The 19,591-nt window shown below is 25.1% G+C and overlaps 3 protein-coding genes across 3 annotated transcripts; all 3 read left to right on the forward strand.

Annotated features, from left to right (window-relative positions):
* Positions 1-6,774: 6,774 nt before the first annotated feature.
* On the forward strand, positions 6,775-7,500 carry LOC110602537 (MLP-like protein 43). The gene is made up of 2 exons (XM_021740079.2): positions 6,775-7,040; positions 7,116-7,500. Exons 1-2 carry the CDS (start codon positions 6,854-6,856, stop codon positions 7,379-7,381), a joined length of 453 nt encoding a protein of 150 aa, XP_021595771.1. The 5' UTR covers positions 6,775-6,853; the 3' UTR covers positions 7,382-7,500.
* A 4,503-nt stretch (positions 7,501-12,003) lies between these two features.
* Positions 12,004-15,881, forward strand: LOC110601004 (MLP-like protein 34; the record flags this gene model as incomplete). The annotated part of the gene is made up of 5 exons (XM_021737972.2): positions 12,004-12,199; positions 12,280-12,539; positions 12,689-12,692; positions 15,161-15,364; positions 15,452-15,881. Coding segments are annotated over 5 exons (936 nt in total), but the record flags the coding sequence as incomplete, so codon positions are not given.
* Positions 15,882-18,269: 2,388 nt separating this feature from the next.
* On the forward strand, positions 18,270-19,591 carry LOC110602484 (MLP-like protein 28). The gene is made up of 2 exons (XM_021740017.2): positions 18,270-18,502; positions 19,109-19,591. The coding sequence occupies exons 1-2, from the start codon at positions 18,316-18,318 to the stop codon at positions 19,378-19,380; spliced, it is 459 nt and encodes a 152-aa protein (XP_021595709.1). The 5' UTR covers positions 18,270-18,315; the 3' UTR covers positions 19,381-19,591.

The following is a 19,591-nucleotide window of genomic DNA, read 5'->3' on the forward strand; positions in this document are numbered from 1 at the left end:
AATATGAAACGGTGATTTATTCTATAAAATAGTTGCATGAAGCAGAGAGAATGACCAGAAAAATTTGAAAAGCTTAAATTGAAAAAGCAAAGCTCTCCCCATATTTAACATATGCTGCTGTTCTCTTTCTGCTATAACATTTTGCTATGATATCTCGGTACATGTAATTTAATGCGATTCAATTAATTTATCATATTAATATAAAATATATTATAATAATAAATTTATTTTAAAAAACAAATACATGTGTTGTGAATACATAGATAAAAAAGATATTTTTTTAAATAAAAAATAAAAAATTTATTAAATTATTATAAATTTCAAATAAAATAATTGATTCAGTATGCAAAAGAAACATAAACTAATAATAATAATATTATTATTATTTTAATTGATTTCTCTCATATCATATCAATATTTAAATTCCAATTCGAATATCTTTAAAATCTTTATAGTTTACTATTATTGATTTATAGATTAATTTATATCTAAATTTTGCTTATTGTTCCTCATGTTATAATTATCTCTCAATTTTAATATACATGATAAAGATTTCTAAATTTCAATTTAACATATTTTTTTAAAATTATGATAAAATTTTTATAATAAATAATAAACTACTATTACGTAATTTTCTTTAAAAGTTTTGTAGATATCTTAAACTCTTAAGTTTTTATTTTTTTTCTACTTTTGTTTATTTATAGTTAGCTTTTTATAGTTATGTTTTACGTTATATATTGTCCAAATTAATATTATTACATCTAATTTATTTTAGCTTTATTAATTTTATTTTAATGTAAAATTTTAATAATATATAATATTTCACTTTATTTTAATTATTTTATCTTCACTTTTTCATAGGTCAAAATTATGGTGTAGTATAAGATTATGAAAATTTTTACGTCCATTCAGCCAATAAAACGTGATTAAATATGATATTTATTATAATTTTTTTATTAATATATATCTATATATCTATGTATCTAAGTGAAAATTAAGAAAGGATGAGCTTTCGACACTTGGAATTCTTCAATCAAGCTTTATTGATGAAGTGAGGATCACATATCCTTTTCGACCCAATAACCTCCCTCATGGTTAGATCTTTTGATACGGGTGAAATGGTACGTAATATTTAGATTGAGCAGATCGGTCTAAACACAATTTTTAAACGGTAAAAAATATTGTGGTCATGACTTTTGCTACAAGTGTAAGAATCATTATTAAGACCCTAATTTAAAAAGTTCGTTTAGAGATCTACATTTGTTATGTGTCTTTGGTTATATAATGACCTGTCACAAGGGTTGAAAATGTTGTTTAGGACCTCAAAATGACTTATAAAGTTTTTTGTCAATATTTTGGAATTTTTTTGTACATCTATTTTAGGCTAACGACATATTTTTATTGGACAACTTATTTTCTATTCAGAATTATATATTTTTCTTTAAACCTATCTAAGGTTTACTTTTTGAATACTATTACGCTGCGTCATTTTGTAAAGGCATATACTTTTCTAATTCCTATTTTCTTAGTACCCAGTCAGGTTTTAATTCTTGAGGATGGAAAAGCCTGATTTACAAAAGAGAGCTTCTCAACAAAGGAATTTGCTGGTAAGTTCACAATGGAGATGACATTTTCTGCAAAGAAGACCAGTGGATTCCTAGATTCTTTTCCTTGCCACCCAAAATCAGAGAAGATACTGACCTTGATGTTCACCTTATATCCCAACTCATGGACCAACATAATATATACCCACCTTAAAAGAGTTTCAGAGGAAGAAGAAATTGTTAATATCCTTGCCATTCTCATTCCCCTCAATCCTTCTAAGGATGTGTTGAATTGACACTTCTCTAAGGATGGCAAGTGTTCTATCAAATTGGGTTACCACCTCTCCTTCCAACATAAAGTTTCTCAGAATAATTTCTCTGCAGGTCCAGGTCTAACGTTTGTTTATAATCTTAAAGATGTTTAGAAAAGTATTTGGATGATTTCTCTACCCCAAAACTGAGCGTTTTTCTTTGGAAAGCGTTGAAAGAAAGGCTTTTGCAATGCTCTTCTGCATAAAAGATTTTCTCTAAGTGTCACTTGATTGCACTATTTGTAGAGCTATCAACTCTTATTCATGTCTTCTTTTTCTGTCCTGCTGCTTTATTCAGATTTTAGACTTCGGTCTTCTTTATTACAAGGGAATACAATGCTAGACTATTGGCAAGCTATAGTTCTTAGCTTGAATTCTCGGCTCAATATCCAAGAGCTTATATGGTCTTCCTCCTTTGGAAAATCTGGAAGAATAGAAATATGAAGGTGTTGGCCCTTGAAACAATCCAAGAGGGAGATAAATTGGGTTTATAAAAAATTAAAACTAAAAAACACCAAGTTAAAAAGGAATAAGGAAGGAAGAGTGATAATGAACATAAGAATTCATAGAGGTTCAGCTATCACAAGCCTACGTTGAGCTCTTCAAGACCCTTTTTCAGAGTTCAACTCTACTATCAATTTTTTTTTGTGTGGAAATTAACATCTCTTATAATTCTAAAATAAAACTCTTACTCTTTACAATCTTTTTTTCTCACAAGAGCAATCATTTGCTCAAAATCACACCCAATATAATAAATCTACTCAACAACTTTCACTCAATCTCAAAACACAAATAAATTATAATTCAAATTTATCTTTCAAGAAATTAATATTATGGCTCAAGGTTTAAAGAGAAAAAAAGTATAAAAAGCTTAAATCTCAATAAATATGTACTTAAGTAGTTGTTGTAACTTTTTCCAGATGAAAAACACATTATATTTATAATTCTAATCTAAATATGACCGTTGGCAATGCATTAAATGCAAATAAATTGTTTATGTATTGAAATAATCGTTATTTCGTGTTCAGCAAAACTCAATTTCAACAGGCTAAAGTTAAAGTTCGCAGCAAAACAGGTGAAAACAAAAATCTTGAGAACAGACTTTCGGCACCCTAAAGTCCCCACTTTCGGTGGCCCAATATTAAAATTTTTGTCTCTACTTCTCTTTCCCTCTACCGCCTAAAGTTCACTTTAGGAGACACAAAATCTTTTATTAAATTTTTAAAAAATCATAACTTAGGCTATAAAATTCTGATTTTCAATTCGTTTGAATTCTTGTAACTTAAATTTTAAAATCTTTTACCTCGCTGAAAAATAATTTCAAAAGCACTCCATTTATAAAATTTCATTTTGGTCCCTCAAAGAGTTATGGAGCAAAAACTTAAGTTACGAACTTCAAATTTTTATTCTACTTAAATTATTGTAACCTATAATTTGAAATCTCTTATTTGATAGAAGAATATCTTTAAAAAAGCTCCATATGTCAAATTTCATTCTAATCCCAAAAATAATTTCTTAAAAATTGATTATATTTATAAGTTTTAGAATTTAAAATATGAACTTGCAGTCAATACAATTAATTAATTGAAATTCACAGTGCATAAAATAAAAAATTATATTTTGGTCTATTTGTTGTAGTATACTTTCAATCTTGACACTTTTCATCTTTGAAATCGAAGCAATTCAATTTATTTAAATTAGAGGCTTATAAGCTCACACAAACACTTTTAAAATTATTTAGTAGCACATCAATTGTTTATTAGCATTAAAATAAGAATTAGAATACTTAAGTCCAAAAAAAGACTTCCACCAACCTTCCCTTCCCTTTCTAGAAGTGCTTCTCTCTGCCAAACATCACTTACATGACTTTCTTAAAACTCAAGAGGATAATTTTTACTTGAATTCAGAATTTGTACCATCTGATTCATCTGCCTGGTGCCCTCCTAAGAGGGATTTTGTTAAGATTAATTTTGATGCAGCCATAAATAATAAGAGAGAGTATGGAACTATTGCTACACTGGATAAAAATTATGACTGTATTCCTCTTGGTTGGCAAAGTAAACATATTCCAAGTATACTTGATCCTTTAATTCTTGAAATTTTAGCGAGTAAAGAAGTCATATTTTTAGCTAAAACTAAACAGTTTAGTCACATTATAGTGGAAGGTGATTCTAAATCACTCATGAATACTTTGCTTGGAAGAGTAAATCAACAGGATATTGCAGGAATTGTGTAAGATATTAAATCTTTAGCTGCATGTTTTGCTGGTTGCTAGTTTCAATTTATTAAACGAAACTGTAATATAAGAGCTCATAGATTAGGTTCTAAGGTTAATTGGGACGATAATTTCCTTTGTAACATAATGATCCAAGTTATGTATGTTTCCTCATTGCTTCTTGGGCTTTAATACAACTGGTTTTTTGACACAAAAAAAAAAAAAAGCATTACAAGAAATATTAAAATTAACAACAAAATTTTTTTACTAAAAATATAAAATTCACTACTAAAATTTTATAGCAATAATATATGATTGTTACATGTTATTACTATAAAATTATAAATATTTTATAATAAAATTATATTTGCTGTTAAAAAAATTATTATTGCCAACAATAAATATTATTATTAAATTTTTTTTATTAATATCTATAACTTTTATTTTTATCATATTTCTTTATATATAATTAGTAATAATTACTTATATTGTTAATTATATATTAATTTTATAATAGTAAAATTTATGTTTCCACAATTTTTTTTTTACTAATTCTAATATTCATCGAAGTGAAAAATCGTATTTTAATAATAAAGGGTACAATCATTGAGTTTTTAGCATCTTTAGCTTTGGATAAGGTGTTTTAGAACAGTTAACCTGAGTATTTTGATTACATCTTTTGTTTATAAAAGAAAAAAAAAAAGAATACAATTGGTGGGTTATCATATTAAAATAATTTTATTTACTAAATTTATAATAAATAATTGAGGTTTATTTTTATTATAATTATTATTTTTGATATTTAAAATTTAAAATTTATTTAAAAGGTGAATATCATTTAAATATGATAAATCTCAAATAATGCACTCCTTGCAGAACACACAAAAACCATTTTTTTTTTGGGATGCGCCTCAAGTTGTAGACAAGAATGAGAGTGAAAGATTACACACTTTACCTAACAAAAATCTCACAAAGATATAATTAATATGATGCTTTGCATTAATTAACCTCTCTCTAATTTTCACATTGGTTGATAAATGGTATTTAATGATAGTATTTAGTGTTTAAATCAAATAAAAGTATTAATTTTTATTATTTATTATTTAATAGTTATTTTTTATAATAATATGTGATGGTTAACTTAGTAGATATTGAAAAACTATCCTCTTTAATTTTTAGCTAATAACCACTATTTATATTCTTTTTTACACTTAGTATACTTTTATTTTTTATAAATTTACAAGTTTAAATTTTAATACATAAACTATCCTTATTATTAATTTTCACTATATAAACAGACCTTTTATATTTGCAATAATATTATTGATTATTTGTGGCATGTTAAAAGATATAATTAATTTATCAATTTAAGAATAATTTATGTTTTTTATTATTAATTTATTGAAAAAATATTGATTTAGGTTAGTTTGCTATTTATATAAATACTTGATAATATTCATTCATCTCCTTTATTGTCATTTTATATTTAACAGCTAATCCACTATTTATTTTATATTAGACGCTTCTACTTTGAATCGCTATATAAATAACTACTTATTAATCGCTAATATCTAACCGCTGATAAAACAGTTAATGACAACTAAAATCACTGCTAGTTTTGTCTCTCTTTCACTGTCGTTCATTGGCTTCCATTTGCTCCGTCCGAACAGAGGAGAACTCCTCCTTTCTTTCTGGAGTGTGGATCTCCCTCCCCTACTTCAGAGTAGTTTCTTTGTTTTTTTATTTTCTTTTAATTTCTTTTTAAGAATAGATCTAAAAGAGATTGAGGATTTTTGTTTTAAATTTACTGTTTTCTTGTGGTTGTGTATTTTTATTTGGTTTTTGATATGCCTGCTGGTTAAAACTTTCAAGCGAGACACTCATTTAGATTTGGGCGTCTTGCTTCTGAAGTCACACGACTAGTTCACGCTTAGCTATTTTCTCCTCCTTGCATATCCTTTTTCTAAGTGGTAGGAGAAGCTCTGATAGCAAAAGTTGTTGGCTTGCTTTTGGTTACTAAGATCCGAGAGTTCACAGAGTTAGTATCGTGAGGGACACTTCCAATACCGGCTGAAGATATATCTAGTCCTTGAATCGTTAAACGAGAATGAGATTGCCGAGGAACTTTGCTTTTCGCCCCTTTGATCCATTCTTAGTCGTTATTGGAGATGGGTTCAATATTTAGTATAATACTTGGACTAATAAACAACTATTTAGATTCTGTCATAAATTTTAATCAATATCATTTAGTTACGACGATATAATAAAAAAATAGATTAAAAATTAAAAATATTATTAAAATTTTTTAAAAATTAAAAAATTAAGACAATAAAAAAAAACTATTTATAATAAAAAAAAATTTTAATATATAAAATTATAAAAATATTAAAAAAATAATTAAAATGTAAAATTTACCTCAACGATCGAATTTTTTATATTGAATTTTGTAATCAGTAAATTTGAAACAAGGATTTTGCAATTAATTTTAAATGATATAGTGATTTGTCATTCATTGGGTGCCCCACCTTAATTGGATAAGGTGATAATTGAATAATTTCTTTAAATAGAAAACTCTTTACCTATATAAAGGTTAATAAATAATAATAATAAAAAAAATACATTATCATGAGTTGCGATACATCCACATGTGAATCATGTGTCATTGAAATCTAACCCTCAAAAAATTATAAACTTGCCTCAGCAAAGAAATTGTTAGCCATATTGTAATATAGGGAGAGTCATTTCCATATCTAAGTTAGAGCATTTGCATATACTAGCAAACCATGGCTCTCAAGGGCAACTTGGAGACTGTTGTGGAACTCAAGTCAAGTCCTGATAAATTCTTGAGTGTCTGGAAGAGTCAAGCTCATCAGGTTCCCAATCATACTCCCATCAATATTCAAGGAGTTCATGTTCATGAAGGTGACTGGGTAAAATCTGGCTCCATCAAGATCTGGAAGTACACTATAGGTAACGACATCTCTTTTTTTTTTCACTTGATTTTGAGATCAATGAGTTTTGATAAACTAATTAAACCATAAACAGCGGGAAGATCTGAGGTTTTCAAAGATAAGATCATAGTGGACGATGAGAAGAAAACATTAACTGGCATTGGTCTGGAAGGTGATGTGTTCAAAAGTTACAAGGTATTTAATTTAATCTGGCAACTCACACCTAAAGATGAAGGGAGTTTAGCAAAAGTGATTATTGAATATGAGAAGCTGAATGAGAATGTTCCTACTCCTGATATTTATCTGGATTTTATTATTAAAATCACTACGGACGTTGATGAAAGTATCTCTAAAAATTAATATATAATAAAGATCTACAAGAGTGATATGAGATGATGTTGAGTAAAAGTTATCAATATTGTAATATATAGTGGTGTGAACTACTAAATAAATGGAGAACTCTAGGTTCTGCTCCTTAATTTCCTGTTATTTAGTCTATTGTTTACTCTTTCTTTTTGAGACTGATTTACTTTTTTGGTTGAAACTATAAGACAAAATCTAAAATTATTTTGTAGATTGTTTATTATTCAATATACTCTAGGATTAGTTAACTAATTAATTCATTAAATTGGCATAGTTAATCATAATTAATTCATTAATTAACTTTTTTCACTTGTGCTGTTTTTTTTTTCAGGTTTTTGGTATATTTAATTTAATGAGATTTGTTTTTGGTATATTTAATTTAATGAGATTTAAGTGGAGAGTAAAATTACGTGTAAATTAATTTTTAGAACTTAAATATTGAATGGAAATTTTTGAATAAGTCAATTTTTTAAACCGTTGCTGAATTTATAGGCAAGCAAGAGACAATCTGATTATAAGTGAAACTAAATTAATTTTTAGTCGCGTGGTGATAATTATAAAAAAGAGATAATTTGATTATAATTAAAACTAAATTAATTTTTAGTCTCGTGGTAATAATTATAAAAAAAATACTGATGAATCATAAAAAGCTTAATAATTGGTAGAGCAATGTTACTAAATTATATATCTTATTTATATACCTCATTTAAATTACACTTAATTATTACGAAAAGTATCCATTGAATTTCTAATGGGTATCTTATAAAAGTTTTAAACACTAATTCATGAAAATTTTAAAAGTGAATTAAATTTAAAGTAAATTTAACATGATATCATTTCTATCAATATTGTATTTTAGAGTATGAGGAGTGTGTTATATCGATTTGTTATCAATATTGTATTTTAGAGTACGAGGAGTGTGTTATATCAATTTGTAATAGAAATAATGTATTTTTATAAAAATTTTAGATTACTTTTAGAATGAGTTAGGTTTAATTTAAATTTAAAATATAATTTTATATAATATATAATGGGATAATTGCTCCTATTTATAATTTATATAAAAATAAAAAAAGAAAATAAATTAAAATTTACTAGAAAAAGTTACTTCGGGAAGTGAATAAAAATGTGAGAAAAAATTACATAAGTGAAGAAAAAAGTATCCTCTATTAAGTAATTCATTTTAATATAATAAAAATATTATGTGAGCAAAAAAAATTCCTATTAATTTTAGTAATCTTATTTACCATATATAACAAATAAACATATATTATTATCTTTAAATTTAACATCAATTTCTGCTAAGTGGATTGTAGCTAAAATTTATATTTAAGCTAAGACTTCAAAAATAAATATACTATCAATTATTAAAATAAGAAGTATATATATATATAAACAAAATCTTCTTTTACTATATAAATTCAGTGGAAAATTGTTTGCCACCTTTAGTAATTGTTTTAGAATACTTTTATTATTCATTGATATTTTGCAGCGCTATTGATTTATTTTCATTAACTAAATTATCAACTATTTTCACTTGAAAAATTATTCGTCTTTAATTTTCAAAACCATACATTTATTTTTGCTTGATAAGGTCTTGTTGTTATATATATTTTTTAAAATTGATCTACATAAATTCTAGTATAATCAATGTTGAAATTATTATATATTTACAGGTATATTAATTAAGATTTAAGTGGATGGGCCGAATTGTATCCGCAGTAGGTTTGATTTGTTTCAGAACTGGGCTTGTACTTGAATTCTCTATTATTAATGGACATTCACTACCCAATTTATCATATTAATAGAAAATTTATGATAATAATAATAATAATAAATTTATTTTTTAAAAAAGCCCATAACATTTCGTGAATACTTGTAAAACTTAAGGACGCTTTTTTTGAATATATATATATATATATATTATTATAAATTTCAGATAAAATAAGTAATTCCGTGTGCAAAGGAAATATAAAATAAGGAATATTGAGTGAAATTAAGCTATTAGACGCCTTGTTAATGGTGCATTGCATTGGGAAGCCATTGTACGAGAGGCTTGTGCCTTATTAGAGGGTATTTAGCTCCATAACTTTCAGTTCATTGAATGTAAATCAGATTCAGTATATGAAGTTCTTCGGTATTCTCAATCTTTTCTTTCGTGTGGTATGCTATTTAACTCATCAATTCTTCTTTTCATATATTTCTCCTTTCAATAGATTGCTTGTTAATATGCCAATTATTTTGCTAATATAGTGATTAACTCTTTAAAATAAATTTTACCTCCAGACTTGATGACTTAATTATAAGTTGGTTGATTTAAAATCACTTTGTAGATATGGTTTTACTGAATCATCTGTACAGGAAAAAAAGCTGAAAATATTTTTAATTGAAAGAATCAAAATAAATCACTCAATTATTGTTTATTTTTATATAAAAATATTTTTGTTTACTTTTCATTTAGTTTTTTGGAAGATGATCATAATCATATATCGACCATTGCAATGAGATACAATATTTCAATTAAACTTTTGAATGGCCTAAACCAAAACCTTATTTTCTGGATAATATATTCCTATTTAACATAATTAAAAATAAATTTATTAATTTTAATAATAAATTATATTAAACAAAGGATCCAATAAAAAATATAGCATTTCTGTTTATATGATTAACCTTACTTTTTTGTTTTATCATTTATAGTTTTGGTATTTTCAGATTCAACGCTATATTTTTTTTTACCAATTAAATTAAGGTGCGTTTGTTTTAACTGCTAAACTATCTCATAATTTCTAAAAATAAAATGAAAATTTATTTATAATTTTTTTGAGTTTATAAGTTTAACTTTAAGTTAAAAAATAAATGTTAGGGAATTAACTTTTCATTTATAAAATGATTTGACTAAATAAATTATTATATTGCTCTTATTTAATTTTAAAATTTTATTATATATTTTATTTATTTATTTTTATAATTTTAATAATAAATATAATTATAAATTATGTATTAATAAATACATTGATTGTTTATTAATCATATATATATTTATATATTGTACCTTATTTGAGGAGTTACAACACCTTATCCTATTGATATGACTTTCTCCGAACCTTAATAATTTTGCATGAGCCCCAACTAAGCCTTTGTCCTCTTCATTTGAGTGGGAAATGATTAATAAAGAGATTGTTATCGATCAACTGTCAGCTTTAAATATTATGTTCTTTTAAGGAAATATTATGTTCTTTTAAGGAAATAATTTGCAGGGCTGTAGTAAATGAACTAAATTGTTCGTGAACTACTCGATATTCGATTCGATAAAAACTTATTGAGTTTGACTCGATTTCTAAACGAATTAAGTTCGAACTTAATTTTTAAACTCATTTGGTAAACGAGTCAAATTTGAGCTCTACAGTATTCGTTTCGCTAAGAATCGTGAGTTCGACTCATTTTTGAATTCATGAATAAACTCATAAATAGGTCCGTTAATAATCTTGTTAAGTGAACTGATATTATTATTATAAGAGAAATAAATTCAAACTTTATATATATTTTCATGAACCAAATCTAAATTTTTTAAAATTTAGCTTTATACAGCTTAATTACACTATTAAACTTGCATATATTTAGATTATTAAAATTTAAAAATTTATTTTTATAAGTTTATGAACTAATTTATAAATATATTTATTTAATTAAAATTATTTTAATTCTAAATTTATTAGTTTTAAACTAAAATTTATTTACACTGCTTAAATTATTTGGGACGAATTAAATTTGATAAAAATTCGACTCTGTCTAATTTAAATTTTTTAATACTCGGTTTGAATTTAAAATGAATAAAATTCGAATTCGCTTTAAATTCGAAAAAGTTTTAATAAATTTAAACCCTTTAAAATTCGACTCAATTCGGTTCGTTGATTCCTAATGAGAGTCGGATTTCGACATGTGCAAGAAGGGGAAAATGGGTCCAGAGATGAGTCAGACTCGGATCTTATTCACTGTGAAAACAGTAGTGATACTGATTTTTTCTCTTGATTGCATTATAAAACTAAGGAAGAAGAATGTGCCCATAGCGAATTTATGGGGCCTTAATCACACCTACAACTGGAAATTATATAGCGCGTAAAATTATCTATATAATATAATATAAGAAATTGATAAATATAAAATAAATAAATAATTAAAATCTATAAATAAATTAATGAATCTTAAAAATATAATAATTAACTAATAGAGTTTTTTTTATAAAAAAATATAATCATTTTTACACAAATATCCTATTTATTTTTTGTATTATGTAAGTATTTTACATAATAGGACATTTTCACTGTATGATTTTTCTAATCGCAACTGTCTATTATCACCGAAAGAAAAATTAATTACGAGTGTCTCCACGAATATGGAAAACACGTCAAACGTTGCATGCAAAAAACATATTCAAACGTGATCACGTGATTTATTAATTAATCCCACTTGAAGGGTTACTTTCTGAGCAATGGATTTTTCTCCAACTGAAAATGACTACTGTGGCTGTGCTCATGTGAAGCCACACCACCATCCCTCTATAAATAGAAGCGTAGGTCTTGTAGTCTTACATCTGATTATAATAATAACTAAACAAAACCATGGCTTCTAATCTAAAGGGTCAGCTTGAGACTGTAGTAGAACTCAAGTGCACTCCTGACCAATTCCTCAAACTCTGGAAGAGTCAAGGCCACCAGATTCCCAATCATACTCCCTCCAACATACAAGGAGTTCGAGTCCATGAAGGTGACTGGGAGACTTCTGGTTCCATCAAGGTCTGGGACTACACCATTGGTAAGCCATGCACTAACTTTTTTTCTTTTTAACAAAAGAAGAAACAATAGATTAATGTATTGATAATGTTAAAACTGCAGAAGGAAGACCTGAAGTGTTCAAAGAGAAAGTCGAAATTGATGAAGAGAAGAAGATAGTGAAACTGATTGGTCTAGACGGTGACGTTTTCAAACTTTACAAGGTATATAATGGGATGTGGCATGTTATGCCCAAGGGCCAAGGGAGCTTGGCAAAAACGGTGATTGAATATGAGAAACTCAACGAAAGCGTCCCAACTCCTCATATATATTTGGATTTTATTGTTGGTGTGACTAAGGATATAGATGCAGGCCTTGTGCTGGCATAATGGAGATCATGTACCACGTGCTGTGCTCATCCTATATGTTGTCTTTTAAAATTGGCCATTAGCTAGTGTGATGTTAAAATAAAACCCAAGTTTGGTTTCCGTGATGTGAGATTGCCGTGGGATATTTGCATTCATGTTTGTAGTACTGTTAACGTTAATGTTCTGAAATAAAGTGAAGAGCTCCTATTGCAGCTTTTTCTTAACTTGTTAATATCCTAATCTTCTGTCAAAGTATTTTTAAAAAATTATATATATCCTTGATTTCCTGTTATTTCTTCCTCTATTGAATAATGTGTCGTCGATTTCTGTTGTGCTCCTTCTTTTAAAGATAAAGTGAATAATTGGTTTGTGTATCATCAATCGTACGTTGTCTTCTCTATATGCACTTTATTTATCCTTGTTGTTCGACTTTTGGATTGATGTGATCAATATTTTCTATCCAAAGACTATTTTTTAGCTAAAAAATCAGATAAGTAGAGATCGTAAGCTAAATATATTTCCCAACTTAACACATTGATTGTTAAGAGGAGAACACTATTCTATTTACTCAACGTAGGCAACCGATTACCGATATACTAGTTAATTTTATTTATTATAATTAAATTTTGTTCAATCAATCATCGTAAAAGTTTTCAAATTCCTTTACGAATCATCTATTATTTAATGGTAATTCTTGTTTATATATATTTAGTGTGCCATAAATTCAAAATATAAAGATAAATTCTATTTAATTTTAAAATAGAGAAATTCACTTATTTATATTTTAAATTCTGAATTTAATATTTTTTTATTTAAATAATTCATTTAAAGAATAATAATAAAATATAATAAATTATTCATATTTTTATGGATATACACCATACTATAAAAATTAATTAATATATTTTAAACTAATCACTTAAATTTATTTATATTGTTAAATTTAACTTTTAGATTTAATGAAAATGCTATATCATTAGCACTAAAAATTAATATTTTAATATAAATTAAATATATAATAGTAAAAAAATCATAATTTTTATTAATTTTAACAATTATATCCTCTAACAATATTAATATTCTAATATATAATTTTTTTTAATGAATATATCTAAATTAATTTTTGATTTATTTAATTTTTAATTTTAATTTGATTTACTCATCATTTTATATCTCTAACTGTCAATAACTTATTTTTTAAATTTTAAATTTTTTATATCGATAAGTATTATTTTTTATATAATTATCGGTTATAAGTATTATATTAATAACACTATTAGTAAAGAATTATAATTCTCATTATTTAAAAATTAATTATAATTATTATATTTATTTTAAAAGAGTTAAAAGTCAACCATCATTCTAATTAATTAAAAATAGTAAAGTAAATTTAATTTATGACTATATTTTATATATTGTATAATAAATTTATTCATGACTTTTGGTCTAGTCAAAGTAAATATAATTAATTTTTTTAAACTGAAAAATGATGATTCTTAATTTATTAGAATTAATGTTATCATAATATTTATAAAATATAAATATAAGTTAACGATTAAATTTAAGGGTAAAATATAAATAAATAAATTTAAGTCTTTAATTTAAGATATATTAATTAATTTTTATAATTTAAAATATATTTATTAAAATACAAATAACACAATTTTTTTTTTATTTTATCCCATCATTTTATAAACTCGATTGTGGTCTGCTCCATTTACCCAAAAATAGACCTAAGGCTAATAAGTGATCAAATAGGTTTGAGCCAAGCCCAATTCAACTTATAACTTTTTAGGCTTCAGCTAAGTCTTGATCCAATTCAACGTTCGAATATATTTTTATTTTTCTTAGGATACACAAACCGTATATATTTTTGATGGTTCAACTTCCACCAAATTGAATATATATGCATACATTATAATAAAAATATTATCTCCATTCTAATTTATCGAAGAAATCAAGTAATTAATATATAAAAGTCACATCAATATCGGATGATGCATTAAATATATTTTTTAATCGTGTCGTATTCAATTTAATATCTATTAATTTTAATTAGGATAACTATCAATTTTTGATTTCGTACTGAATTTTAATTGAAAGTAATTCATACACGGAAAAGTATGTGAACTTGATTGAAGGCCTTCGTTTTTATATGATAATAAGGGTCAATTCTAAAATTTGATGGGTGATATATAAAATTTTTCTAGAAATAGGATGATTTAGAGATGAATTATTGTGTAGGGAGATACCCTAACCTAATCAGATTTCATAGATCTTATAATTGACTTTCTGATAATTAATAAAATCAAGGGCGGACCCAAATATATTTAATAACAATATACAATAATAACTAATGGACTATTTAAAATATTCGTAAAAATAAAAAATATTAAACAAGAGAAAATAAAATAAAGCTAAAATGATACTTACTATTATATATTTAAAGAAAATTAAAAATTTACTATTACAGTATAGTTATAGATGAAATTTGTGATTATATAGTCTTTTTTTTAATAAATTATACGTGATCTAATATATAATATAAAAAATTATGCAATTTTTCCTATTTAAGATTGAAGAGAGGAGCATTCTATCCCAACCCACATTTGCCAAGTAAAATTACAGGTGGTGAGTTGATCTTTTCTCTAAAATGGCCTTATCAGGCAAGCTAGAGACTGAAGTAGAGGTCAAAGTATCCGCCGATAAGGCCTTCGGCATATTTAAAGGCCAAATGCACCAACTTCCCAACATCGCGCCTGACATAGTGCACAAAGCTGAGATTCATGAAGGCAACTGGGAGACTCCAGGCTCCATCAAGCACTGGAATTATACCATAGGTAATTCAAATCTTGTCTTTCTTTTCTCTCTTTCTTTTTCTAAAAAAAAAAAAATTGTTGTTCATGTGAAACATTATATATATGTAGATGGTAACGTTCTGAGTCTGAAGGAGAAGGTGGAGAAAATAGACGAGGAGAACAAATCTATCACCTTTAAGATTGTGGATGGAGAAGTGTTGAAGCTTTACAAGAACATGAAGGTGACCGTTCAAGTAACTGCAAAAAATGAAGAAACCAGCTTCATGAAAATGATAATTGATTATGAGAAAGCAAAGGAGGATTCGGCTGATCCACATTCTTACTTGGAATTTGGTACCAAGGTGTTTCAGTATATCGAGAATCATCTTCTCAAGGCCTAGCCCTAATTAATTAAATAATCAATGTGCTTGCCTTGAATAAGTATGTTTAATAATTAAAAGATGTGTTCAGTAAGTTTGCTCAATATGTATTATGTTTGTGGGTTCCGTTTTCATGGATGTAGATTTTGTGCTTCTAATAAATTTCGAATTTGTTATAATTATTGTATAATAATTTTATTTTCAAGCTTAATAATCTATTTAAACAATATTAATTAAAATATTTTTTTTCTTCATTTCTTCTCTTTTATTTATTTTGATTTCTCTACACAAATAAATAAAGGGTATATACATCCAAGGGGGACTTGGCAAATACAGGTAAGCAACGTGCATCAACCCACCAAAAGATCACAAGGTCCTTCTCATGATGATTTTTCTTTTTTTTTTTTTTTTTGAGATTATCAGTATCTGTGGTTAATTGGTGAACAATAATTATTTGATTATGGCTCATGAATAAATAAACATACAAAAATTAGAAATCGATGTCAATGGACCACAGAAGAAAAATGCAATTCTGGATTAGAAATATGTTTTCATGATTGATTGTGGAGCCCTGTGTGTAGTTATTATAATAAAGAAAATAAGTTGAGCCTATCTTATTTTTAAAAATTAGCTTAAGGGGAAAGCAATATTCAATGCTTTCGTGAGCAGCTTGTTACTCTTTTTTCAGATTAATATAGGAATAATACATACTGTTTCTAAAACTAAATAATTAACATTTTTGAAGCGTAAAATATTTATGAAAGATTTAAAATTAAAGCTTCAAAATATTTATGAAAGATTTAAAATTAAAAAATAGATTTAATATTAAAAGAGAAAATTTTAATGTTATATTTAATTTAGATTTAAATTTAATTCATTTTAAAAATTAATTTAAGAGAGGTGTATTCAAAATTCTTATAAATGGGATATAATTTTTATTTTATATTAATTAATGTGATATTCAACACAACAACTGCCCACAAAGAATATTAAAAATAAAAAATGAATAATACGTGCAAAAGTTTGTTAGGGGCGATTTTTTGAAGGGTTTCGGAGAGAAAATAGAAGGCTTTAAATTTGTCTGAAAGGCAAAACGACAAGAAGAATAAAAAGATTGAGAGGAGGGGGAGCGATTTTAAGAATAAAATCTTTATCCCATTGTTGATGCTCTTCCTGGACCATCCCACTCCGATTCCAACACTTTCATTACTTTAATTTTATTCCTTTTGAATATGAAAGTAGAAAAAAGAAAATGATGTCACTGTTGTATATGGATAATTTATTATTAATAATTTTAAAAAATATTATATTTTCAGAAAGAAAAATAAAAAAATTTTTAATTTTGTGAAATTAGATACTTTATTTATAACTTAATTAATCATTATTTAAGAAATAAAAAACTAATTTGATTTAAATAGGCATGAAGTTACTCAAAATATTAATTATATAAATTTAAATTGTATTTAATATAATTAATAAAGAAATATCTCATTCATTAAATTATAATTTTAAAATAAAAATATTAAAAAACAATAAATATTATCATCCTTAAAAATATAAAAAATAAACTGTGAAGGTGATGGTAAAACTAGACATAATTTCTGTTCGGTTTAGACGGTGAATTGAACTCAATCGAATAGTTTAAATTTAGAATTAGACTGATGAATTTGTTTCAATTTCTAAATTAAATCAGAACTTTAAATTAAGAAAACGGGTTATGATTCTGCATTTTTGACTGGAATTAGCCAGTTTGAACGGATAATTCAATTTGATTTTAATTTAATTTTTATTTTTTAAATAAATTATTTTAAAAAATTGTGTGATTTAAAATTAATGTATAAGCAAATTAAATTATTAAATAATTAAGTCTAAATTTATTTTTAATTTATAAAAAATATTATTTACATTTAAATATAATGTTATTTTATATTTATATTATATGTATAATATTTTATTTTTTATATCATGTAAATAAATATATTTTACAATTTATTTATTTAACAAAAAATATATATTAATAATATTTGAGACTTATATTTATTTTTTTATATTATATTTAAGTTTTTTATTTTTAATTTTTTTTAAATTGAAATTGAATTATTTATTTATAATTTAAATTTAATTAAAATCAAAATAAAACCATAAAGAAATATTATAACCACTTTAAAATCTAATTAAAATCATTAAAAATTAAAATTATGTTAAACCATTTTAAATCGAATGAATTCTGATTCAATTCAAAAAATAAATTGAATCCGATTCCAGACTGGGCGCATGGCCATCTCTTGGCGAAACAACCATTGTATATCAATAGCTAATTGCTAATACACTAATTTTTTCAAGAATTTTCTTATATAATTGAAAGAAAAAAAATACTTAATAATAAAATGTAATTTTAAAGATTAAAATATTTAGTTTTATAAAATAAAATGTTTTTTTTTCGAATAATATAATTTTGAGTTGTTATCCACCCGTATGGAATTGGAGTTGGTCCTACAGTGCAGGCCAAGATTCCTTTTCTTCCTATATAACGAGGCAAAGATTCAGACATTTTCATTGCATCCTTAATTAATTAGCTTTTGATTGCTGTGTGTGTGAATTAGTTGCTTCGATATGGCTAAAATCGAAAAGATGGAAGTCAAAACACAGATCAAATCCTCTAGTGACAAGTTTTTTGAGATTTTGAGGAGCAAAACATATCTCTTACCAAAGATCTGCCCTGAAATTATAAACGACATACAAACTATTCAAGGTGATTGGGGGACCATTGGCTCCGTCAGGCAGTGGACTTACGTTGCTGGTAAGATTTTCTTTTTTAATAGAATCATTTAATTTTTATTGTATAAATAAATTTACTAATTAATTTTTTAATTTTGAAATATATTAATATGTTTTTATATTTTAAAAAATAATTAATTAATTATTTTATTAATTTTAATTATTAAATATTTCAGAAAAAAATTAAAACACTCAATATAAATGACTAATGAGTAGTTATTTTTATAAAATTGAAAAATTTATTAATGAATATTTTTATATTAAATTAAATAATAAAATAATTAATAATTAAAATTAATAAAATGTATTAATTAATGAATTTTTTAAAATATTATATATTTTAAAATATATTTTTAAAAATTAATAAATCAATTAATAAAACTAACTAATAAATTTTTTTTAATACAATGGGTGAAATTCAAATTTAAAATTTTATGATTCTATAAATTATTTCAATATCATTGAGTTTCTTGTAAAAACTTGATATATTAATTATCTATTTTTATCACAATACTTTTAAAGTGTATATTTAATATATTATAGACTTATCATATTTATTTTATTTTATTACGTAAATTCCGATTGTTTTATGAAAATTGAGTGAATATATATTTGATATTTGTATCAGGGAACTGTGAGAAAATCAAGGAGAGGATTGAGGCCATAGATGAGAAAACTAGGAGCATCACCTTCAATTTTCTTGAAGGAGATGTACTAAATTACTATAAGAGTTACAAGGCAAGCCTTGAGGTCACAACAATGGATGAAGTTAGCTTGGCAAAATGGACTTTGGAGTATGAGAAAAAAGACGACCACATCCCACCTCCTCACAAGTACTTGGAACTTTTGGCTAACTTCAACAAAGCTGTTGACTCTTATCTTCTTAAAACCAAGGCGTAGAATGAAAAATTCATGCCTTTTGAAAAATATTGTAATAAAAGATAATATTTATCCAAATTTCATCTACCATAAGTTTTAAGACACAAATATACGATTTCTCTATATAAAATTATATAGAACTCATACATTTGTGCATTGAATTTACGGGGGATTATAAAATCTAAATAAAGTTTATTATTATAATATGTAATAATTAATAAAAATTTCTAAA

The sequence above is a fragment of the Manihot esculenta genome, chromosome 15 (assembly GCF_001659605.2).
Source record: "Manihot esculenta cultivar AM560-2 chromosome 15, M.esculenta_v8, whole genome shotgun sequence".
Lineage (NCBI taxonomy): Eukaryota > Viridiplantae > Streptophyta > Magnoliopsida > Malpighiales > Euphorbiaceae > Manihot > Manihot esculenta.

Bases quoted from the DNA above. Each gene is read 5' to 3' on its own strand.
- LOC110602537 (XM_021740079.2), top strand. From the start codon at position 6,854: ATGGCTCTCAAGGGCAACTTGGAGACTGTTGTGGAACTCAAGTCAAGT. The intron at 7,041-7,115 runs GTAACGACATCT...AACCATAAACAG, and splicing joins GATCTGGAAGTACACTATAG to CGGGAAGATCTGAGGTTTTC.
- LOC110602484 (XM_021740017.2), top strand. From the start codon at position 18,316: ATGGCTAAAATCGAAAAGATGGAAGTCAAAACACAGATCAAATCCTCT. The intron at 18,503-19,108 runs GTAAGATTTTCT...TATTTGTATCAG, and splicing joins GCAGTGGACTTACGTTGCTG to GGAACTGTGAGAAAATCAAG.